The 25,599-nt window shown below is 46.9% G+C and overlaps 1 protein-coding gene across 4 annotated transcripts in view; it reads right to left on the bottom strand.

Moving 5' to 3' along the window:
- The window catches only part of LOC138249824 (disks large homolog 2), a 3,298,389-nt gene that overhangs the window by 376,862 nt on the left and 2,895,928 nt on the right, over positions 1-25,599 (bottom strand). For all 4 annotated transcript variants that reach the window (XM_069203950.1, XM_069203947.1, XM_069203948.1 and 1 more), the window contains one exon: positions 18,085-18,261. In XM_069203950.1, coding sequence (XP_069060051.1) covers positions 18,085-18,261 — 177 coding nt within the window. The remainder of the gene's footprint in view (positions 1-18,084; positions 18,262-25,599) is intronic.

Here is a 25,599-nt window from a genome sequence, read left to right on the forward strand (position 1 = left end):
GTGCACATGTGTGTTTGGCTGTCTGTCTCAGGACGGCCAAACCCACATGCGCACTAAGCTGTCTCCAACCCTAGTTGTGTTGCCGGTTTGGAGAAAGCAGACATAGGCCGCCAGTCTGCCTGGGAGTGCAAAGCCAGGGTGCTCAGGCCAGTCCTAATGCTGTTCTCATGCTGCCAGCAGCATGAGAGCAGCGTTAGGATTGGCAGCAGGTCAGGCTGAGAGCCTGTGCCTTTAGTGGACAGTGGTCGTGGAGCCTGAAGAGCCGATGCATCGATTCAGGTAATTTTCTTATGTGTTGTTGTTTTGTGCACCCTCCACACCCCACATTGTCAACATACCAGCAGCAGCTGCCTTAAATGCCAGTAGACATGCCTACAAATGACTCACAGGTAAGATATGTTGTTTTGCCTGGCCTTTTCTGCAGGGTCTTCCCTGATTTTTTATACGTAAACATTCCTGCGTAACCTATCTACATTGATAAGAGGAATTAATCCAGCATAGTTACTGACTCAAAAACCTCTTTCAGATATTTGTTCCATTATTCATAAATTACTTTCGTTTACATACATTTCATATTTTTTATACAAATGTTGTACAGTATTTGTTCATATTTGTCTTAATAAATTATGCTTGTTTATCCCACGAGAAATACAACTTTTAAATAACAAGGACTAAATCAATACATAGGGGGTTATTCTAACTTTGGAGGAGTGTTAATCCGTCCCAAAAGTGACGGTAAAGTGACGGATATACCACCAGCCGTATTACGAGTTCCATAGGATATAATGGACTCGTAATACGGCTGGTGGTAAATCCGTCACTTTTCCGTCACTTTTGGGACGGATTAACACCTCCTCCAAAGTTAGAATAACCCCCATAATGTGTCACAAACCACCCAACTCATTGTTTACTCTCTCTCATTCATACCTAGCCAATACAATCATACATACTTTATACTCACATTTCACATAACCCCAGAGTGTCTTTCAAAAGTCCAATAAAGGGACCACTCATTTTAGTCTTTCATTGTTGCATCTTGGCCTGGGATCTCCAAACAATCTTGGTCATTTGGTGGATATTGAATTCTCTTGACCACCTTCTTCAGGATCTATGTCCAATAATTGTTCCTTCACTCAACAGAAGTGGGGTATGTTACAATGCATATTGATCCTATATCAATACTGTATGAGAGACTGTTGAAAATAATTCTTCTCTTAAACGGCCAGATCACTCCTTCCCTGTACGATATATGTCACTAAGAAGTGTCATCGTCAGAGCAACCCGGGACTTAGGTAAAAATTTTTAATCTAATAAGGCTTGAGTCTCATTATACGCACCAAACCGTTGGTGAACACTCCCTGTATTTACTTGCCATAGTAAATACTTCACAGTACTTGATTTCCACCACGGCAATCGCCCGGCAAATGCCTCAGCACTCATTGTGCCACCCACTAAAGTAGCCTTTTGAAACTTGTCTAAGGCCTGCCACGGCAGGTGTAGCACAATTTTAAATTGGCATTTTGCCTGGCAAAATAATCCTTTTGCTTGGCCTACACCTTCCTTTTTAATACTTAAAAGCCACCTCTGTGTTATGCCATAAAGATTCATAAGACAGAATGGATTGTATTTAAAAACTAGGACATGTGTTCTTAAGTTTTATAAGTCTTGGCAGTGAAAAACTCCTAAATAAATATTTCACTGCTCTAGGGCCCATCTCTCTCATCGGCTAACTTTTCGTATGTTATTACCATTAATAAGTGCTACCTTCATATTGGTAGCAGATAAGGAAATGCTGTGTGCACTCACATGAATTGTTCTTTATGATTCTCTTTAATGGTGAAGTTGGATTTTAAGTTTAAATGCCACTTTTAGAAAGTTGGCGTTTTCTTATCCAAACTGACTGTGACTGGGTTACCTGAATGTGAATGACTTTGCTGTTGGGGTTTGTGTATTGCTTCCAGACAGTGAGACAATGGGGGCTAGAAGTTAACAGGATGGGCTGCCATGACATGATGGCTAGCGAGGGGCTGTGCTTAGCCTCACTGACATTTCAAAAGGCTTTGCCTATAGCAGACACAACAGAACCGGACACCAGGCCTGCCCTGCCTTTTGTAAATCCAGACAGTTTAGAGCCTGGACCAGGGAAAAGGGGAAAGACTAACCAGAACCAGCTTTAGAGGGAGCTTCAGAACCACTCACCAGAACACTCCTGGGCCTATGGAAGATTCAAAAGAATGGCTTTCCTGCTACCAAAAGGACTGCCCTACTCCTTGAAGGACTGCCTTGCTGTCTGAAGAAGGTTGCATCTGCTTGCATTGATCCTAGGCAACCCATAGTGACTCCAAGTATCAGTTGGCTGACCTTTTTTGAGCTACAGGGACACATCACGCTTCCAGAGGCGTCCCTGCACCTGCGTAACTGATCAGCTGAAACAGGATATACCTGGAGCTTTCTGAGCCTTGCTGCTGGCCTCTACTCCAGTGAGTCCTGATTCCCAAGAGGTGAACTCCAGGTCCTGGACCCTTGGCTGACATCAGTGGAAGCTCTTCCAAGAAGAAAATGGTGAAAACCCTGAAGTTGGTCTCTTTGCGACCACTGATTTGCCTGTTTTGCACTGAATCTCAGCTGTCTGAAACAATGGCCAGCGCAAAGTTACGGTGAGATCTGCTCTTTGCACCGACCACAACCATCTGCGTTGACCGGCAACACAAGACCTGCACTTTGCGCTACAGTAATGACAGCCCATACCAATGTCAAAATGAATCTCCATTGGTGACCAGATCTTTGTGCTTCAACAACAACCATTTGCAGTGCTCAAACTACTCCTCACACCAAAATCCTCCTCCTTGCGACCTCACCAACAGTTGACAAAGTAACCCTGCAGCAGAGCTAACCTAGTTCCTGTATCTGATCCATGTTCCATTGTGGTTGGCCTGAACTTGTCACTTCCCCGTATTCTAGCTCAACCAAACAGTCATGAGTGGATTTCTTTGGTGCTTTTAGATGCTATTTTTACTAACAAATTTAAAATTGAACATCTCCAGTTCTATTGATTGGTTTTGTTTTGTTCTGTTGTCATTTTGTTTATTAAAATAACTTTATTTCTCTAATTTGGTTTGAGAGTTTTCTTCTGGTGTGTTTTCACTTTATTACTGTTTGTACATTGTGTTAGACTTTTCATCCTTGGCGTGGTCTCCCTTAACTTTTTACCTCTGTTACCCGGGTTGTTATTGTGCGCTGGACTCTGATTTTACTGTTTTTGTTACTCTGGGCACTTTACCACTGCTAACCAGTGCTAAAGTGCAAGTGCTCCTTTACAAAATGTGTATGTAATTGGCTTATCCATGATTGGCATATTTGATTTATTAGTAAGTCCCTAGTACAGTGCACTGATTGTGCCACCCACATAAGTAGCTCTGTAATCATGTCTCAGACCTGCCACTGCAGTGTCTGTGTGTGCAGTTTTAACTGTAAATTCGACTTGGCAAGTGTACCCACTTGCCAGGCCCAAACCTTCCCTTTTCTTACATGTCAGACACCCCTATGGTAGGCCCTAGGTAGCCCCAAGGGCAGGGTGCAGTGTATGGTTAAGGTAGGACATATAGGCGGTCATTACAACATTGGCGGTAAAAGCTGCTTACCGCCGTGCAGAAGACTGCCAACACACCGCCGCGGCAGCGGAAATCCACCACAGCTATTGTGACTCACAGCACAGAATCCGCCAAAATTCAGACACCCACACAAGTCCGCCACACCAAAGGTCAGTGATAAACTGGCGAAAAAAATCCTCCACCATCACGCCAACAGAAATACGCCCACACTATCACGAATCCACGCAGCGGTCTTTCAACCGCGGTATTCCATTGGCGGTACACACCGCCACGCTCAAAATACACATACTCTTACAAAACACTACCACATTGGACAATGCGAAATACACACACCTGATACACATACACACACCACTCCCACACACCCAATACAATATAAAACACAAACCCACATCGCCCACAAAACCCTACGACCACAATTACTGAGAGAAGGCCAGAGAGAGACACCACCATCAACAATACTAGCATCCACAGGCACACAACACCATCACCCACATAACTTCTACGCACCTCACACTACACACCACTACATATCAGCACACTTATCACCCCACACACCACCCCACACATCACCTACACCACCCCATGGCACGGCAAAGACACCCCAGGTTCTCGGAGGAGGAGCTCAGGGTCATGGTGGAGGAAATCGTCTGGGTAGAGCCACAGCTATTCGGATCACAGGTGCAGCACACCTCCATAGCTAAGAAGATGGAGCTATGGCGAAGAATAGTGGACAGGGTGAACGCAGTGGGACAGCACCCAAGAAATCGGGAGGACATCAGGAAGAGTTGGAACGACCTACGGGGGAAGGTGCGTTCCGTGGTCTCAAAACACCACCTGGCGGTTCAGAGGACTGGCGGCGGACCCCCACCTCCTCCCCCACAACTAACAACATGGGAGGAGCAGGTCTTGGCGATTCTGCATCCTGAGGGCCTCGCAGGAGTAGGTGGAGGAATGGACTTTGGTAAGTCAAATCTTAACTATTACATCCTCCATCCTACCTGCATGCCAGCACATAACTCCACCCTCATCCTCACCCCCATCACTCTAGCTCCTCACAAATGTCCCAACATCACAAACCACACATCCTAACACCAAGCCCTGCATGCAACAACAAAGCATGGACACCCATCACTAAAGCATGCCCACTGCACATACCCATACACCCCCCTAAACCATCATCACACAAGGTCCCACACAGGAATGCAAGCACTGGGGTACACGGTCATCCACCTATTGCACACCATGGCACACACAGATGTAATAAACATCCTTTTATACCCCTGCAGGACCCCTACCCAACGTCACCGGACAGGAGGGTCCAGACATGTCCACACCACCAACAGAAGAGGCCCACAGTGATGACAGCACCTCTGTCCAACTGGATCTAGATGACCAGCCCGGCCCATCGGGGACCTCTGGACAGTCGGTTCCCCTCACCCAGTCACAGGCCACCACAGACCTTCCCCCCTCTGGAAACACCAGCACAGCACCCACCCAGTGGGCCCATACCTCCGTCCCCAGGACACGTCAATCAGCAGTGTGTCCACCACTACAGGGAACCCAGGCTAACCCACCACCCCAACAACAACAGGGACCTGGGGGCAGTGGTAGTGGGCACATGGTCCAGGGGATGGAGGCCCAGGAACACAGGGGAACTGGGAGGGCTGCTGTGCGACAGGGGGCGGACAGGCCCAGGGAACCCACCCTCCACGAGGCCCTCTCCAACATCATGGGAGCCTACCACCACTCCCAGGAGACGATGGCAACGGTACTGGCCAAGTTTCAGGAGACCCTGCGCCTGCATGAGGAACATGTATTCGGGCTTCAGGGAGGAACTCAGAGCCATCAATTCCACCCTGGGCACCATCGTAGGGGTGCTGAAGGAAGTACTCAACACCAGGAGGGACACTGTGGCACTACAAGGGGCCCCTGACACTAGCATGGACGATGAACTGCCCACCACCTCCGCCGGCGCTAGTGGACAGGAGGCACCGCCACAGGACCACCACACCAGCACCCCACCCCCTGCAGAGGGAGAACCACCTCGCAAACGGTCCCTGAGATCCAGGACAAAGACAGAGAATGATGCCAAGACCCCCACCAAGAAATGAGACCACCCTGAATGTCATCCTACTGTCCCACTTTGTCACCCTGTCCATCCGTAAACTGCCCCAGCTCCACTTCCTATGTCCATTAGGGCAATGCACCTGTGAGACTAATAGACTGGACTCTGCCATGGACATTCCTCCACCATCACCACTCACCATTTTGCTACCCCCTCCAATATTGAGCACTTAAATAAACACCCTTAAAGCACAAAACAATCTGGGGTCAGTCTGTGATTTCGGAATAGTGTATTAGCAATTACAGTGGCAAAAAGCTCTTTCATTTGTAATGTCAACATACCTATGTCACACAGCTGTAGTCCATGAGGAATCAAAGCAGATGTCACACATTGGAACCCACATCTGTGAAATCGTAAGGGAAAGTGACAACTCAGTGACCATACACTGGGTGAAAACGACAGACAGTAGAGAGGTAGTAGTGTTTAAGTACATGTAGTAGGCAGGTTTGTATTCTTACCTGTGTTTCACTGGAAATATTGCTGGATCACTGAGTCCCTGTTGTCCATGTCTTCTTCTTCTGCTTCCTCGTCTTCACTGTCCACAGGCTCCACAGCTGCAACAACACCGCCATCTGGACCATCCTCCTGCAGAAAAGGCACCTGTCATCGCAAAGCCAAGTTGTGAAGCATACAGCAGGCCACGATGATCTGGCACACCTTCTTTAGTGAGTAGAATAGGGATCCACCTGTCATATGGAGGCACCTGAACCTGGCCTTCAAGAGGCCGAAGGTCCGCTCGATCACCCTCCTAGTTCGCCCATGGGCCTCATTGTAGCGTTCCTCTGCCCTTGTCCTGGGATTCCTCACTGGGGTCAGTAGCCATGACAGGTTGGGGTAACCAGAGTCACCTGCAAATGGCGAGGGACAACTGTTAGACACACACTAACCTGTAGGGATATCCCCAGACCCAGACAAACATTCCCACTGTCTTGCTTCCAGGTGCTCACCTAATAGCCACACACGGTGCCTCTGGAGTTGACGCATCACATAAGGAATGCTGCTATTCCGCAGGATGTAGGCGTCATGCACTGAGCCAGGGAACTTGGCATTCACATGGGAGATGTACTGGTCTGCCAAACATACCATCTGTACATTTATCGAATGATAACTCTTCCGGTTTCTGTACACCTGTTCACTCCTGTGGGGGGGGACCAAAGCCACATGTGTCCCATCAATGGCACCTATGATGTTGGGGATATGTCCCAGGGCATAGAAATCACCTTCCACTGTAGGCAAATCCTTCAGCTGAGGGAAAACGATGTAGCTCCGCATGTGTTTCAGCAGGGCAGATAACACTCTGGACAACACGTTGGAAAACATAGGCTGGGACATCCCTGATGCTATGGCCACTGTTGTTTGAAATGACCCACTTGCAAGGAAATGGAGCACTGACAGCACCTGCACTTGAGGGGGGATTCCTGTGGGATGGCGGATAGCTGACATCAGGTCTGGCTCCAGCTGGGTACACAGTTCCCGGATTGTGGCACGGTCAAGCCTGTATGTGATGATCACATGTCTTTCCTCCATTGTCGACAGGTCCACCAACGGTCGGTACACCGGAGGATGCCGCCATCTCCTCACATGTCCCAGCGGACTGTGCCTATGAAGGACAACAGCGAGCACAGAGTCAAACAACTCCGAGGTACGTACCCACAGCTTACACAGAACACTAATCATAATCTAAAAAGTGGCCTGTATGTGTGCTGAGTCTAGGCCTAGGTATGTGTGACGCAGTTAAAAATGAAGCCATGTGGGCCCCTGAAATGGCGGCTGCCTGACCTCTAAAGTGGGACAATGGGATGTGAGGTAACTGCGCTGGCGTTGTACACCGTTGCGGTAGGCGGTCGAAGACCGCGGCACAATGCTGCATTGGTTAATATTGGACCCTATGGGTCCCAGGAGCTAATGACGATGTACGCCGGCGGTGACGGTACGCACCGCCGCGGACGTGACCGCCATTTGCTATCTGTTCAATCACTCGATACCTGATCTTCGACAGGAGAGGACCTACACTGCAAGTGCTGCTGTGACCTCGGTCTGGAAGAGACAATGGCTCGAGTGTCTGGGGAAAGGGCCCCTGCCTTCACAGCGGAGGAGTTGGAGAAACTTGTGGATGGGGTCCTCCCCCAGTACACGCTACTCTATGGTCCTCCAGACAAACAGGTAAGTACACTGGGAGCATGCTGTATGGGCTATGCCTGTGTGGAGAGGTGTGAATGTAAGAAGGAAGGGGGGAGAGTGCGGCGTGCATGAAACAACGGTGAGTGCATGTGCCACATGCCAAGGGTAGGGATGGGGGCCAATGACTGTGACGGTGCAGTTGGTAATAAGTTTCTCTTCCCCCTGTACAAATCATGTAGGTCAGCGCCCACCAGAAAAAATATATTTGGCGTGCCAACGCCAAGGACGTCCGGACCCTCGGGGTCTACCACACAGCAGCCACAAGGGGGTGAGTACACTCTCATTCTGCTGATTTTGCGCGCAGTGGAGGGGTCTGGGTGGGGAGGTGGGCTGTGGGTTTCCCAAGGCCAGGGCGAGTTCCGTAGGCAAGGTCCCTCCGTAAGGCAGGCCATGTGGCACCCCACCGCACCTCTGTAGAGTGCCAAGTACACCTAGTCATGCCCCTGTGTCATCCATGTGTGCAGATGTCGTCCACAGCCTAGTAGGCCATTTCCCAGGAATTGAACAGTGGAGCCCAAGAGCGCGGCGTAGTGCAGGGGGCTTGTGTGTATGTCGTGTCCGCCAACGGTAGCAGTAATGCATGCACTCAACATGTCTTTCTTCTGTCGTCCCTCCCCTTTTTGTGGTCTCCCTGTTCTTGTGTGCATTAGCATCATCAGGCGGAGGAGCAGTGGCACCGGAGCACGAGGGGGCTGCATCTCACATGGCCATGGAGGGCCACACTACGGAATCGGACTTCACCAGTGGGACGGAGGGCAAGGGGAGCTCCACGGCGGGGACAGGAGCTGAGACCAGTGACACGGACTCGTCCTCTGATGGGAGCTCCCTTGTGGTGGCGGCAACATCTGTGCCCCCCTCATCTACAGGTACAGCCACCACCCCCCCCTTCCAGCACCGCCCTCCCAGTAGCCCCTCAGCCTTTGCCCCGTGCTCGCTCACCCGGGAGGGTGGGCATCACCTTCGCTCCAGGAACCTCAGCCCATGCCCCAGTCACCCCTGCTGCCCTCAGTGAGGAGGCCATTGACCTCCTTAGGTCCCTCACTGTTGGGCAGTCTACCATTTTTAATGCCATCCAGGGTGTAGAAAGGCAGTTGCAACAAACCAATGCATTCCTGGAGGACATTCATTCTGGTCAGGCGGCCCTTCAGCGAGCTTTTCAGACTCTGGCCTCAGCACTGATGGCAGCCATTGTCCCTGTGTCTAGCCTCCCCCCTCCAGCTTCCTCCACCCAGACCCAATCCCCTGTACCCCAGCCTATCCCAAGCACACCTCTAGACCAGCATGCACACACGTCAACACACAAGGGAAGCTCAGGCAAACATAAGCACCACACATCCCACAGGCACTCACGCAAGCATCAGACACATGCAGACACACCAACATCCACTGCCTCCACTATGTCCCCCTCCTCCTCCCTCCCAGTCTCGTCTACACTCACACCTGCATGCACTACCTCTACAGCCACTACTACCATCACCAGCACACCCACCACCACACCCCGCTCACATGCAGTCACCACCCCACTACCATTCACACGTCCCCTGTGTCCTCTCCCAGTGTGTCTGTGACGCCCCCTCCCAAGATACACAAACGCAGGCACACAACCACCCAACAGCCATCCACCTCACGACAGCCTCCAGCGCATGAACCTTCACTCAAAGTCAGCAAACAAACACCTCCTACAACCACAACCTCTTCCTCCACTCCCAAACCCCCTCCAACTACCCGTCCCAGTGTCTCCCAAAAACTTTTCCTGTCCAACCTTGACCTCTTTCCCACACCTTCCCCACCCCGTCCGTCTACTAGGTCCCGAACTAGCACCTCAGCCACAACATCTCCGGGACCAGTGGTGCCTGTAGTCACCGGAATCTGGAGTGCACCGGCCACCAGGGCAGCCAGTGTGGCACGGAGCCACAGCACAGACAGTCCCCCACCTGTGAAGCATCAGAAGTTGACCTGTGCCCGGCGGGAGAGGGGGAAGTCTCCAGCCACCAAAGCCGCTCCCAGGGGTCCTGGTGGGAGTGTGGAGTCAGCTGCGACACCTTCCAAGGTGGGGAAGGGCCACAAGAAACCAGGAACGTCTGGGAAGAGCAGCACGGCGGAGGACACTGCCATCATCCCCGCTGCCCAGGAGGCCACAGCTGTCATCCCTGCTGCCCAGGAGGCCACAGCCGTCATCCCCGCTGACCAGGAGGCCACAGCCGTCATCCCTGCTGACCAGGAGGCCACAGCCATCATCCCCGCTGACACAGAGAGGACCGCCAGCACAAGCCCCGCTGGGACAGAGAGGACCGCCACCACAGGCCCCGCTGGGACAGAGAGGACTGCCAGCACAAGCCCCGCTGGGCTAGAGAGGACCGCCAACACAAGCCCCGCTGGGATAGAGAGGATCGCCAGCACAAGCCCCGCTGGGACAGAGAGGACCGAACGCACAAGCCCCGCTGGGCAATGAAGGACCACCAGCACAAGCCCAGCTGGGCCATGAAGGACCGCCAGCAGCTGAGTCACTGCAAAGGAGCCCGCCGCTCCAAGCACCGCTGAACAGGGCACCGCCGTCTCAAGCACCGCTGAACAGGGCACCGCCGTCTCAAGCAACGCTGGCCCATGAGCGCCAAGGGCACTGAAGCTACTGAGTCCGTCACGGGCAGAATGAAGCACTCTGGGCACCATGCCCCCTCCAAAACCAGTGGAGAATGACATCCACTACCTCTGTCCTTAGCAGGATGAAGCACTCTGGGCACCAAGCCCCTCCAGAACCAGTGGAGAGATCCATCCACTTACTCTGTCCTTAGCAGGATGAAGCACTCTGGGCACAATGCCAACTCCAGAACCAGTGGAGAGATCCATCCACTACCTCTGTCCTTAGCAGGATGAAGCACTCTGGGCACAATGCCCCCTCCAGAACCAGTGGAGAATGACATCCACTACCTCTGTCCTTAGCAGGATGAAGCACTCTGGGCACCAAGCCCCTCCAGAACCAGTGGAGAGATCCATCCACCTACTCTGTCCTTAGCAGGATGAAGCACTCTGGGCACAATGCCAACTCCAGAACCAGTGGAGAGATACATCCACTACCTCTGTCCTTAGCAGGATGAAGCACTCTGGGCACAATGCCCCCTTCAGAACCAGTGGAGAATGACATCCACTACCTCTGTCCTTAGCAGGATGAAGCACTCTGGGCACCAAGCCCCCTCCAGAACCAGTGGAGAGATACATCCACTACCTCTGTCCTTAGCAGGATGAAGCACTCTGGGCACAAGGCCCCCTCCAGAACCAGTGGAGAATGACATCCACTACCTAAGTCCTTGGCAGGATGAAGCACTCTGGGCACAATGCCCACTCCAGAACCAGTGGAGAGATCCATCCACTACCTCTGTCCTTAGCAGGATGAAGCACTCTGGGCACCAGTACCCCTCCAGAACCAGTGGAGAGATCCATCCACTACCTCTGTCCTTAGCAGGATGAAGCACTCTGGGCACAATGCCCCCTCCAGAACCAGTGGAGAGATACATCCACTACCTCTGTCCTTAGCAGGATGAAGCACTCTGGGCACAAGGCCCCCTCCAGAACCAGTGGAGAATGACATCCACTACCTCTGTTCTTAGCAGGATGAAGCACTCTGGGCACCAAGCCCCCTCCAGAACCAATGGAGAGATCCATCCACTACCTCTGTCCTTAGCAGGATGAAGCACTCTGGGCACAATGCCCCCTCCAGAACCAGTGGAGAGATACATCCACTACCTCTGTCCTTAGCAGGATGAAGCACTCTGGGCACAAGGCCCCCTCCAGAACCAGTGGAGAATGACATCCACTACCTAAGTCCTTGGCAGGATGAAGCACTCTGGGCACCAAGCCCCTCCAGAACCAGAGGAGAGATCCATCCACCTACTCTGTCCTTAGCAGGATGAAGCACTCTGGGCACAATGCCAACTCCAGAACCAGTGGAGAGATACATCCACTACCTCTGTCCTTAGCAGGATGAAGCACTCTGAGCACAATGCCCCCTCCAGAACCAGTGGAGAATGACATCCACTACCTCTGTCCTTAGCAGGATGAAGCACTCTGGGCACCAAGCCCCCTCCAGAACCAGTGGAGAGATACATCCATTACCTCTGTCCTTAGCAGGATGAAGCACTCTGGGCACAAGGCCCCCTCCAGAACCAGTGGAGAATGACATCCACTACCTAAGTCCTTGGCAGGATGAAGCACTCTGGGCACAAGGCCCCCTCCAGAACCAGTGGAGAATGACATCCACTACTTCTGTCCTTAGCAGGATGAAGCACTCTGGGCACCAAGCCCCCTCCAGAACCAATGGAGAGATCCATCCACTACCTCTGTCCTTAGCAGGATGAAGCACTCTGGGCACCAGTCCCCCTCCAGAACCAATGGAGAGATCCATCCACTACCTCTGTCCTTAGCAGGATGAAGCACTCTGGGCACAATGCCCCCTCCAGAACCAGTGGAGAGATACATCCACTACCTCTGTCCTTAGCAGGATGAAGCACTCTGGGCACAAGGCCCCCTCCAGAACCAGTGGAGAATGACATCCACTACCTAAGTCCTTGGCAGGATGAAGCACTCTGGGCACAATGCCCCCTCCAGAACCAGTGGAGAGATCCATCCACTACCTCTGTCCTTAGCAGGATGAAGCACTCTGGGCACCAGTCCCCCTCCAGAACCAGTGGAGACTGTTACCCACTTGAGAGACTGTGGCTTTACACTCCCCAGGATTGAACAGTGGGCAACCCACCCACTGTAGAGACTTGAGAGACTGTGGCTTTGCACTCCCCAGGATTGACCAGTGGGCAACCCACCCACTGTAGAGACTTGAGAGACTGTGGCTTTGCACTCCCCAGGATTGAACAATGGGCAACCCACCCACTATAGAGACTTGAGAGACTGTGGCTTTGCACTCCCCAGGATGGAACAGTGGGCAAACCACCCACTGTAGAGACTTGAGAGACTGTGGCTTTGCACTCCCCAGGATTGAACACTGGGCAACCCACCCACTGTAGAGACGTGAGAGACTGTGGCTTTGCACTCCCCAGGATTGAACAGTGGGCAACCCACCCACTGTATAGACTTGAGAGACTGTGGCTTTCACTCCCCAGGATTGCACAGTGGGCATGTGGCCCTCTCGTGGATTTGGCGTTGTGCACTCAACCGGCTGAGGTGCCCCCCCTTTCCCTTCCCCTGAGGTGCCTGTTTTCTTGCTCTCTGATGCCCCTGCAGTGGTCTCTCCGTCATGGTCGGGGATCTTGTGTGGGCCTCGCCCATACTGTGTGGGCCCAGTGTTCCACCTACTTAATTGGAGCACTACCTGGACTACTATGCTTGGTGTATATTTTGTTAATGGTGTATATATATATTTTTGCATACTTGCTTTTAATATATTACAATGGTTACACTCATTTCCTTTTGTCTTTGCATTCTTCCGGTGGGGTTGGGGTGTGTGTCTATCATGTATTAATATGTATTAGTGTGTGTGTTGTAGTGGGTGAGGGTGGGGTGGGGGTGTTGCGTGTGTGTGTACCTGTTTTTTCCCTCCCCCCCTCTGTGTCGTAGGTGCAGTACTCACCGTGGTCTTCGTCGCCGGCGTTCGTGCTCCTGGTAGAGGAGCAGGAAGACTATCGCAGGGAGAATTTGGAGTTCCGGCTCCATGGTGTCCTAGTTCCTCGTGGGGTGTGTAGAGGTGAGCGTTTTCCCTTCGGAATCCTGTTTCCGCCATGTTTTTATCCGCGGTGAATCCGCCCCGGAAAAGGTGACGGATTGGTAGGTTGTGATACTGTGGGCGGTACTTTGTCCTCCGCCTGTCTGTTGGCGGTGACCGCCACACTGTTTGTCTGTACCGCTGTGGTGGTCGGAGTGTTAAAGTGGCTGTCTTTTTTGGAAGTTTCTGCCACGGTCGTAATTGCGAAATTTTTACCGCTAGCCTGTTGGCGGTCTTACCGCCGCTTTAACACCGACCGCCAGGGTTGTAATGACCACCATAGTAATGTGTTTTATATGTTCTGACAGTGAAATATTGCTAAATTCATTTTTCACTGTTGCAAGGCCTGTCCCTCTCATAGGTTAACATGGGGGCTACCTTTAAATCTGATTCAAGTGTAGATTCCCTTTGGGAGAGGATGGACATGTGGAGTTTGGGGTCTCTGAGCTCACAATTTAAAAATACATCTTTCAGTAAAGTTGATTTGCTTATACCATTTCTGTGACTACTCCTGTTTGTGGATTCCCTGTCTGGGTCAGTTTGACAGTTGGGTTGGTTGCACCTCACACTAGACAGTGACACAAAAGGAGCTGGAGTGTAGTCTGCATTTCCTGATGAGCCATCTGTGCTAGGAGGGAGGAGAGGAGTGGTCACTTACACCTGAAAGGGCTGTGCCTGTCCTCACACAATGCAGTCTCCGACCCCCTGGTGAGTGTCTGGTGCCTGGCCTGGGCAAGGCAGGATTTCACATTCAAAAGAGACTTTACTTTGAAGTAGGCCTACTTCAAAGGAGAAATTGGGTATAAGAAGGGCACCCAAAACCACAGACTTTAGAACACTTCTGGAAACAAGAGGAACCTCTGCCTGGAGAAGAGCTGAAGAGCTGAGGACGAATAGCTGCCCTGCCTGTGACTGTGCTTTGTGGAGCTATCCTGCAGTTGCTGCTTCTGCCAGAGTAAGAGGGCAAAGACTGGACTTTGTGTGCCTTCCATCTTGTGAAGAAATCTCCAAGGGCTTGATTTAGAGCTTTCCTCCTGTTGTTTGAAGTCTCAGGGACAGCAAAGACTTCTCTCTGCCAGCACCTGGAGTCTCTGGAGAGACGCCTGCTCTGACAAGTGGTGCCCTAACCAGTGCCTGGGCCCTTGAAAGGAAAGCTGGTGAAAATCCAAGGAAATCGACTTCGGACCGACGTCGCTGTTGAATCCGGTGACGCCGTCTGCACCCGACTCCGTAATCTTCACTGAAACGTGACGACCTTCGCAGGCCTGACATCGCTGCAGCCCCGTGGAAGTCGCCGCACCACGTCGTGACCCACGCCGCTCAAAATGCGCAGATTCAACATTTCACACAGACGCTGCGATCCCTCACTGCTTTTGTGTGAAGCTACCAGAGGGTTAAGCACAGGTTAGTTTATTGACTTCTTGTGGTTCACCCTGACAAGGATTGTAGTTGTTGCCTGAGTTGAGTTTCCATCCCTCTTAACTAGTAAACCAATTCATGCCTATGCACTCTTAATTCACAGGTTTTGAACTTTCGTAAATATGGAAAAGCTTAGACAAGAGCATGATGCTCCCTTTTCCAGGTGTACATAAGTCATAACTCTGAAACTGTTTTTTTTAATCAGTCCTAACTTGCTCTTCTTGAAAGTAAATGGTACTTATCACAGTGGATGTGAAGACTGTAGACAGGGTGAGAGGTCTTATACAGTTGAAGAGCTGGGGCAGTGGTATTTTACCACCCTGGACAGTGGTAAGTGGGTTCTTGAACTTTAAAGGCATGTATTACATTTGGCTGGATATGTAGAAGTATTTGTTGGCATATTATGCATCACAAGACTCAGTATACTTCGTAACATATACTTACCTTTATGAATACATCTGGAAATCAACTTAGTGAAATCTACTGCTATCAGCAAATGCAAATCGACCTCCAAAAGATGCATGTCCTCCAGAACACTGGCAACATTGTACATGTCTGAAAATGTGTACATCCAAGGAAATACGGGGTATGCTGACTCCATCTGACACCACTAGGCCTCCTTGCTTACGATTGCAAGGAACAGATACACACTGTGTCAACATCTTATTCAGATGTGCCTATTTAAAAACCATTAAATAGCAAGCATTATGCCACCCAATGTTTTCAAAAACATTTGGTAAAAACAAAGTAGCTGATATTTGTGATTATTATTTTGTGTCAGAGTAGTGGGGGTGGTATTTTTATGTATTTTCATTTTTTTGGAAAAGCACTGCAAATAGATTAATCCATCTCCAAGTGCTTTGCCTCGGATGTGTGGTTTATTTGGGAATACAGCTGATGCAGCAACAATTTCTATTGTGATTATTGGTCGGCCACTGAAATTGGGTAGTCCAACTCTGAACTGTACTGGCATGGACGTGCCAAGTGAGGGAATTGTCAAGGGAACCAAATAGGACTTAGCGGAATAGAATCAAATCTTACTTACATTTTCTGTTAAACCGGTGGTTCCCAACCTGTGGTCACGGGACCCCTGGGGGTCCATGAACCCTCCTCAGGGGGTCTGCAACTGCTTAGTAAATTAAATAGTATTAACAGATTAGGTACTCAGCTTTCAGTAATGACTCAGTGGGGGTCCCCAGATTCCAATAATGATTCAGTAGGGGTCCCCAGGTTCCAGTAGTGATAAAGTGAGGGTGCACAGAAGTCAAAAGGTTGGGAACCACAGCATTAAACCACCAATCAAAAGGTTAGTGAGATGGTAAATTCTTGGTGGAAAGCCATGATCACTAGTACCCAGTCACTCGACTTAGAAGATGATACTCGTTGGCCCTAATTTACCCAGAAAAGGTTCCCTGCTGACCATTAACCTTTTCATTTGTTACTATAGCTGCCTCGAAAAGATGTACTCATGTCTCCTGTGTATTTCTTCCACAATCTTTGGTAATATTTTTAATAATTTCACTCTGTGCTTCTTATCATATGAATTTGAACAGATATGGCACAATTGATCTCGAATAAAGATATTTAATTCTATCGAAATGAAAAATGTGGTGTTACTCCTAGGAGTCTTTGTATGGCAAATCATTAGACATACGTCTCATGAATATAATGTAAAACAAATTCAATTTCAAATGTGTTTATTACTAATAGTTATTCCAAAGGACCATAGAAGAAACAAGCAATTTATATATATGCGAACAAACATATTTGATGTTATCTCTCAGTGTGGATGTGTCTCCCACAAGGGCAGAATGAGAACAGAAGTGGTGTAATGTATTTAAACTTTAAATAACTCTTTCCTTCTGCTTTTCGGTTGCTTTGAAGGCTAAAGATAAGGTTTTCTTCCTGGGCGGTCTACATAGTGCATTTCGACCTCCAATAGGACTGAAAAGTTCACAGTGTCTTCCTCAAGGCAGATAGGTTAGGGGCCTTAGTGATTGCCGGTGTAGAAGCAGAAGTAAAAGATGCGTGGTTAAGATGCACTTATGTCTCATTACTGCAGAGTACATTGGGCCATATGTACGAACACATTTTCCCATAGACACAGAATGGGTAAAACCCTTTGCTACATCTGGCCCATTATCTCATTCTGGATTGCTCAAAACCATTTATGCATTCAAGGTCCCGGTTCAGTCAAGACCAGTGAATTCTACTTCTTGGTGGGCTTTAAGCATCAGTATTTTCTTCACCAATCTTATGTTCCACAAAGATATCCATAGCCAAGCTGCAAAGGACACCAGTTGTGGATTACACCAGCTCCTTCAAAAAGGACTCGACGGACCACAAAGTTGGGGTTCAATATAGGATAGCATGCAAATGTATCTTTCTGCCTCCATGGACAGTGGAGATTAACATCCATTAATAAAGAAAAGCATAAGGACTAAATCTACACTATATAGCTTGTTCTTTTTTTGTTACATAAACCACTCCAGGACCAAATGTGCCAGCTTGGGGCCTCACCAAGGCAATCAGTGATGGAGGGGAATACTAGATATTTGCATCCAAGCTGTCTCTAATACAGCTGTAGTCTGGAATATTGAGTAGGGCTATTGAGTTGCGAGGATATTGTATCCAAAACATTGATAGCCAGGATATTGAGAAAGTTAGTATATATAGTTAAGTAAAGATTTACTATTGCTAAATCCACGCCTACATAGTCCACATCTACATAACTTGAAGATATATATGTTGTCAAGATACATGAATGTGGAATTAAGAGTGGTAAACATATACTTACCTTTATGAACATATGTAAGCACCAAGTGAGCAGCAGCTCTAAAAAAGCGTAACTTCAAATAAAATATATTTACTACAGTCGGAAGTTGATTTGACATCATAAGTGGTAAAACACAATATTTAGTCATCTTAAGGTACTGACAGACTCAATAATATATATCAATTTGGCAGATAACTGTTCGTTTAATGCTAATTGTGACATTCATTTATTATAGTTGGGTGGCTAAGCCAGGATTTACCTCCTTTTGCTGGGTATGACACCCATCTCTTCACTGTCTCCCTCCTCCATCGCTCTCCTCGCTTGCCACCACTCATCATCAGATGCATTGATAACGTGAAGGATGTCTCCGTACTTAAAACTCAGCCCTTGACTCGGCAGACCACTGTCTTTGCTTTTGTCGTAATCAAACATTGCTCTGTCAAAATAAAAGACAAAAAACAATTCATTGTCACAACCAGTGAAAGCACAAATGCCTTGGAATTTGCTCCTGTTGGCCAAAATATGTTCTTCTCTCTTCTCTGCAACAATTTATATATTAATATTTCAGCTAGTCATCTAATAATGTGTTACAAATAGGCGTGCCATTATCTTCCGATCATCAAAATTCACTGAAAGTTTCACAATATCTTGGCATGCTATTGATATGGCTGTAGCACTCAAACCGATAGAACTGGAGTCAGAGTAGCGTATCTTCCATGGCAAGGTCAACATAGGCCGGGGCCATGGCCATGTTGAAGTAATGGTTTGCATCCACTATAGACCGCATCCACACAGTCATACAAGAAATGTCCATGATTCATTCTACAAGACAGACTTTTGGATAATGGTAAAAACTTTTAAGTATAGAGTGTTGAATAACTGCCTTATATTTTATACTATTTTAGTTCACTTCACTGTTTTGTTTAGTGCTCGGAAGTTACCACGTATCCGTTTTGCAGTGCCCGGACTACTTTGTACACTAGCAAAAAAACATCTCTCAAGGAAACTGTAGCATCCCTCCCAATTAGCTGGATAGATCCCAGGTGATCTAGAGTCCATTATGATGTGGAAGAAAACACCTTGGCAGTGTGAGATTTAGTCTCATTCTGTCCTAATGTAGACCCAGTACTCTGTGCTCCCACTTTTTTGAGGAATAATTTCGAAATAGGAAAGTGGTTTGGCAATGTGCTGCACCTGACCCATGCCCCGCTTGCTTTTTAACAATCTTTTCATATTCCGCTGGAGGGACAGATAGACAATTCTTTCTTAAGGAAAACCTATATGATGTTTCTAATAAACGAGTGATGGAAATTCCAGGTGAAGTTATTTCATCCTCTTCCGTACTGATTCATATGCATTCAAACAGCTGACCACAATGCACTCACATAAACAGTCTTTATTTCTCAGCTATTCTCAATGACAGTAGACTTCAATACTGTTTTGTTGAGATATCCATTTTTATACTAGCTTGTACATGTTTGTCACAGAAATAGTAATCAGCCCGTCTAGGGTGTTCTCAAAGCAATAACATGTATTCTTGGGTGTCTTTCACTTCCAATTTACACATTTAAGTAAGCATTTAATGACAATAATTTTAGGAATGTAAATTAGTTATATGCACAGATCAGCCCTTTAGTTTTGTCAACTTTGTGGATTCCCTTTCTTTTCAGTGGGCTGGTCCATGCCTGGGGGCACTAATTAATTGAAAATAACATGCAGTAATCAAACGCATTGACCCCTGCTCTTTATATGCATCAATACTGCACACATCAAATCAGGCACCCCATGCTAATGAGACTAAATGAGACTGCAATGTACTAGGGTCCAAATTTACTAAGCCCTTATGTTGCCATGGCATCAGGCAAGGCGATGCAAGGCAACGCAAGGGCATAAGTGATATTTACTAAGCCAGGAAAAACCACCTTGCATGGCTTAGTTAATCACTGCCTTGCTTTACTCGGCCCCAGGGAGGCGTTCCATGGGTGGAGTGTGAGCGTTCCCACTCATCCACTCATGGGTTCTGGATTCCCAAATTAACTAAGGGTAGTAAACCTGGGGATGCGTCAAAATGCTATGCCATCCTAACAGAGGCATAAAGAGGAGAAACATGTCCATTTCTCCTTGGCATTCTTCAGCACACGCAAAAAGAGGAAAATGCCTCTGAGGATTGTTTTTGTGTAAGAAGTTCCCCCTCCCTGCACAAAAACAATCCTGTCTGTAAAGAAGGCACCCTTGCTCCGTGGTGCCAGGGTGCCTGCATTGGGGCTAGGCAGCACTCCGTGCGCCCGCGCAGGGAGAGAGAGAAGGAATGTGCCATATCTCAGTGACTATGGCACATTCCTACTCTCTCCATGTACAGCAGTGCAGGAAGTTGTCTTGCTGCTTTGAGTAACATGTTAGTAAATCTGGGCCTAGGTTTGCATTAGGTCTTAAGAAAAGGGCCCTCTCTTGAGTGGGTCTGTCCTCTTCCCCAAGATAGTACCCTCGTTTCCTCTAACAGAATCCTCTCCATACATCAAGAATATGGGCAGCAATATGCAATGTGTATGCTTGGCAGCACAGGCACACTATGGACGGACATGTACCTTTAGGAAGATAGATGCTGAAATATGTAATAACATCCATTGCAAAGCCCTATACAATCAAAACATGCATACATTACCGCAAAAGATCCATGCCGTTAGTACTGCAAGTATTGATGCTTCTCAGACAAGGAAGACAAATCCTTCATTACTGCTGCTAATAAGGAACAGCTGTGTTAAGGCACCTAATGTTTTACTTTGTATTCTGCAAGGAGGATGAATTGTCTTTAAAAAATAATTACCTGACACACATATCTCCTTGTAACACAACCTATTCTGCATTGATAGCACCTATGAAGAAATAACTCAGGGAACAGGCTTTATTTAATTGGATTTTTGAGGTTTCACGCACAGAACAAAACAATCATCAGCCTGTACATGTTCTGAGTCACCTTGACGCCCCCAAGCTGCATCTTTATTATACTTTCATTAAAAAAACTGAGAAAAGCCATTTACACATAGGAAAGGCCTTTCCTTGGGAGCAGCCATTCCGTCTTGTGCAGGGCTCTTCTTAATGCAACACTATCACTCATTCTTTGATATAAGTGGAAAGGTTTGTTGCAGTTCCTGCTACTGCCCCAGTGCTCCACTTGTCCTGAGAGTTGGGTGACCTCTTTCACATGCAAACATAACAAATTTCATGACTCTGATCTAGCCCATCATACCATTCATACAGGTAACTAATCCAAGCCAAAGGCTCAGATTTACAAAATTTTCCCTGATATGTGCACATAGAGGAAGTGGGTCCATTCTGCACATGCACAAAATCAAGAAGGGAATGTGTGTGTGTGTGCCAAATGTGATGCATGTCTGAAAGCTGCTTTTCACACATTCATCTTTCTACCACAAAGAGTTTGCACTTGTTGGACCTCCTATGCTTGTGGCATATGTATCCCTAATTCACAGGGATATGCGCATTACTGCGCATGTGGCACATCTAGCTTTCTGTGGCAATACCGGGCTAACGCATTGTGCTGAATAAACCTGCTTGCAAAGTTGCCAACTTCTCTCTCTCTCTCTTTCTCTCTCTCTCTCTCTCTATATATATATATATATATATATATATATATATATATATATATATATATATATATATATATATACCTAGTGGCAGTCGCCACTAGGGAGTTATAGTAAGACCATGTTTCCATACAAAAAACATTTTTTGGACTTGCCAAATCTTCACAAAATGGTCCAAAACAAGGGTTGCAGTGATTCTTGTTGCGCACATACATTTTTGGGGTGATTCGTCAAGCGGGGCCTGAGAAATAGGGGGTCTCAGAAAAGTTGGGTTTCCCATGATAATTCCCGTAGGACCTTTAGACAGGACTACAGCCTGAACTGCTAGATGGAATTACACCAAATTTGGCCGAAAGCCAGCTTCTGGTACACAGATCAGGCTTTCACTTTTTGGTGGAAATCTGCTCAGTAGTTTTGGAGACACTAAAGGTATAACACATTTGTATATCTCTTGCCGCTGTGACTTTGTGATTTTTCACAATCATTTTGTGAAAATTTGCAAATACACATGCAAAAAGAAGCGCTGTAATTGGCTGACCGCAACCTGACTAGAAAGTTGCAGCTGCCATTGTATTTCGTGGGATACGGTCCCCGGCGATGAAAATCCTAATTGGAAGTGGCATAAGGGGTCAGGATGAAGGTACCCTGACCCCATGAGTGTGATATAGGAGTATTTTAGGGGCAAATTATGGGTTTTAAATAAGTTTGCGTCACCATGTATGATATTCACAAAAAATCGTGAATTTTCATGGTTTGTCCGCAAATGTGAAAAAAATTGAAAAAAAGAACCAAACTCATTCATACACTAATTCATTCACCATACATGCACTCAGAGACTCATGTGCCCACTCACCCACCCACTCAGACACTCATGCACCCACTCGGACCCACTCAGACTCACGCACCCACTTTCAGACCCACTCAAACTCTCACACACCCACTCACAGATCCACTGACATAGACAGGCCCTGTGGCCAACCTGCGCTGCGTACGGCCAAAGGATGTGCATGGCGGGGGTTGGGTGGTTTTAAAGGCTTGGCTGCAAGGCCTAAACCCCAGCCACGCACGGTCAAAGGCCGTGCGTGGCATGGGTTGGAATAACATATAGTAATTACAATTACCTTACGTTAAAAAAACATGGAAATTCACGAAAAAATCAAAGGTTACAGGGAAGTTATAGTTAGGTTCTGAATTTACTCCTACAAAACCATAGAAACTCAATAGTTATAGTTAGAGTACTTTCAAGTAACCAAAACTCGCGCCCTAGAGTAACTATAACTCGCGCCTTCACCATGCACAGTTAATTACTCCACATATTGTATCATTGATGAGGTCTTGTATGGCATCTTTATTAGTATCACTGCAACATTTACAATACAATTATCGATAAGAAAACTGTGCATGGCAAGGGTGTGAGTTATAGTTACTTAAAAGAACTCTAACTATTGAATTTCTATGGTTTTGTACAACTAAATTCAGAAGCGAACTATAACGCCTCTGTAACCTTTGTTTTTTTAGTTAAAAAAAAAAAATATATATATATATATATATATACAAGTATATATATATATATATATATATATATATATATATATATATATATATATATATTGATCCAAGCAATGTTCGCCCTGTGTTGGCGTGTACTGGCGCGCTTCCTTACGTGGTGGTGCTGGTTTCACGGCAGGACACCCGTTTTGCTATTTAGACGATTTCCTTAATTTTGGAAAAACCGCACTCCAAAGGTATACATTTTCAAGTGCTTTAATGCTGAGCTCAATATATTCAGCATTAAAGCACTTGAAAATGTACACCTTTGGAGTGCGTTTTTTTCCTTTGTCAAAATTAAGGAAATCGTTTAAATATATATATATATATATATATATATATATATATATATATATATATATATATATATATATATATACATACACACACACACAGACACACACAATCTGCTGTTTTCCTAGGGGAAGTTGGAGATCAGTTTTGGAGACAAAAGTCTGTACTTGGGAGCTGTTTGACACTCATTCACAATCAGACATAAAGCGGCAGGACATGTTCCCCCCAACAGACTATTTGCCCTTCAGAGGCCTTCAGAAGAAACAAAACACTTGTGTCAAGAGCCAACATCACTGGCTGTACTTCAACACTCAAGCAACCACAAGACAAATTGTAAGCTATTGACTGCCTTGAAATGCATTTAACCATTATGCACAGCAAAGTACTGGGGCAGACCTGTGATCAGTGTGTGACCCCCAACCCTTAGCAATGAGCTCCATGCATCTTGTGACTTAGTTACATCAGTTCTGTTTTAAATGTCCTAGTAGTGTAAGTAATTCACTGTCAGTATTGTGGTGGAGGGCAGCTTTAGCTGGGTACCCTTGATATCATTTTCAGCAAATTCCAACACAAGGAGGAAAAGTTGGTTACAACTCTATCAGCGAGTACGAAGATTTGACAAGATGTGCAAGTATGATACATTTGGGTAATATAGGTTACAATGTGATCAACTGACAGGCTGAACCTTTTGATTTTCAGCTTAATTGTAGGAAGGAATATTGATGCAAAAACATTCTTCTTAAGTGTGGTTTTGCACTAAAACCTACTGAATCTCATGAAGGCAAATTTGTTGCATGTAAATATTACAATTCATTAAGTTGATATTAATGAGGCAATTCAAATGTGAAAAACATTTGGAAATTACTTTTCCTGGTGGTTGCCTTTATTGACAGCCAAAGGATGACCCACTGTTTGGCATTATTTCCTTTTTTAGCCACGGGGAAAGTACTTTTTCCCTAATAGAGAATATTAAAAGAAGAGGGAACAGAGACAGCTCGAAGCTAATCAACTGAATTCACAATATGGCACATTCATACTTGTTTTTTATTAGTCATTCTAATGTTCCCCAAAACTGCTGCAAGGACTGTGTGCACAGCACGGCATTGTTTTACAAAAACTCTGTACTCTGATTGGTGAAGATTTCAAGCCTGACATGCAGCAACACTATCCTTAGCAATGCTCTCCTTTGCAGCACTAATCCTGGAGCATCTGTGCATGGGACGGAGCCTCCTGCGGGCTGTGCTGAGTTTTTTTCTAGGTACTGCCCAAGGACTGAGCTTAAAGATGAAAGTTTCAGCACTCAATTGAGGTCTTAAACAAGTGCAGGGTCCAGCATGGATTCTTGGAGTTTACATGGGGCACGTGCAGTTCCCTATAATTAGCAAATGAAGATTTTAGTGACTGACTAGTAATGCAATCTGCTATTGTAGAAGATGCCAGAAGACACTTTTGTTAGTGTCGAGCCTGCGAGTGCATGCACTTACGCATGCGTCTCACATGTGAGACACTATTGTGTTCAGTAAAGGGCTTGGAGCTGCCTGTCGCTCAACATTTGTTGGTTTACGTGGCACTCTTCTTTACAGCCTTGTAATTCATCAAGGCACATCCGGCATCATTTCCGTTCCTCTGTGTGGAACAGGGATCAAGCACTAATTGATTTTTACTTAATTAGTGACCGTCCGCTGCTCCCGATGTGATTGAGGTACTAATTTGTTCTAACTTCCAGTGCCACATAAATAGGCTTGAAACTGGCAAAAACGTGACCAGCAGGGCAAACAAAATTGCAGTTTTATTTTTTAAAGCTAACCTTATTTTATTTTGTTTAGTCATCTTTTCTCAGTTTCCACTCAGGTTTTTTATTTTTGCTGGTGGGCACTGTTGTCAAAAGATGACAATTAACTTGGGAGACCAATAGCATTGCAAGTTTTGGTCATACTTTTCTGTTTAGTACCAGTGTTGGCTTGCTGAACCACCCTGAAAAAGATGTAGTTTGGAATGTGCAGTGCCAGCATATGGAAAACAAGATTAAAATGTCTGCTCTTCATGCAGTGTCGTTCAGCGGAGCTGTAATCTATCAGAAAGATCAACAGCACCAAACTCTTGCATAGTTAGGCTTCTTCTATACAGCATTTGGCCTTTTATTGTGAAATCTAAATGCACTAGCAACTTAGCAAATAACAATAGCGCGCCTGTGTATTTATTTTACCTTGTACATAAACTGAAACTTATATTTTATGCATGCTTATGTGTTTGAAGTATATCAAGCGCAAATGAGAATTAAAATCACTGGGTCCCACGTGAACTGCAAATCACAGGTCATGTGGGACCCA

This window comes from Pleurodeles waltl, chromosome 8, assembly GCF_031143425.1.
Source record: "Pleurodeles waltl isolate 20211129_DDA chromosome 8, aPleWal1.hap1.20221129, whole genome shotgun sequence".
Lineage (NCBI taxonomy): Eukaryota > Metazoa > Chordata > Amphibia > Caudata > Salamandridae > Pleurodeles > Pleurodeles waltl.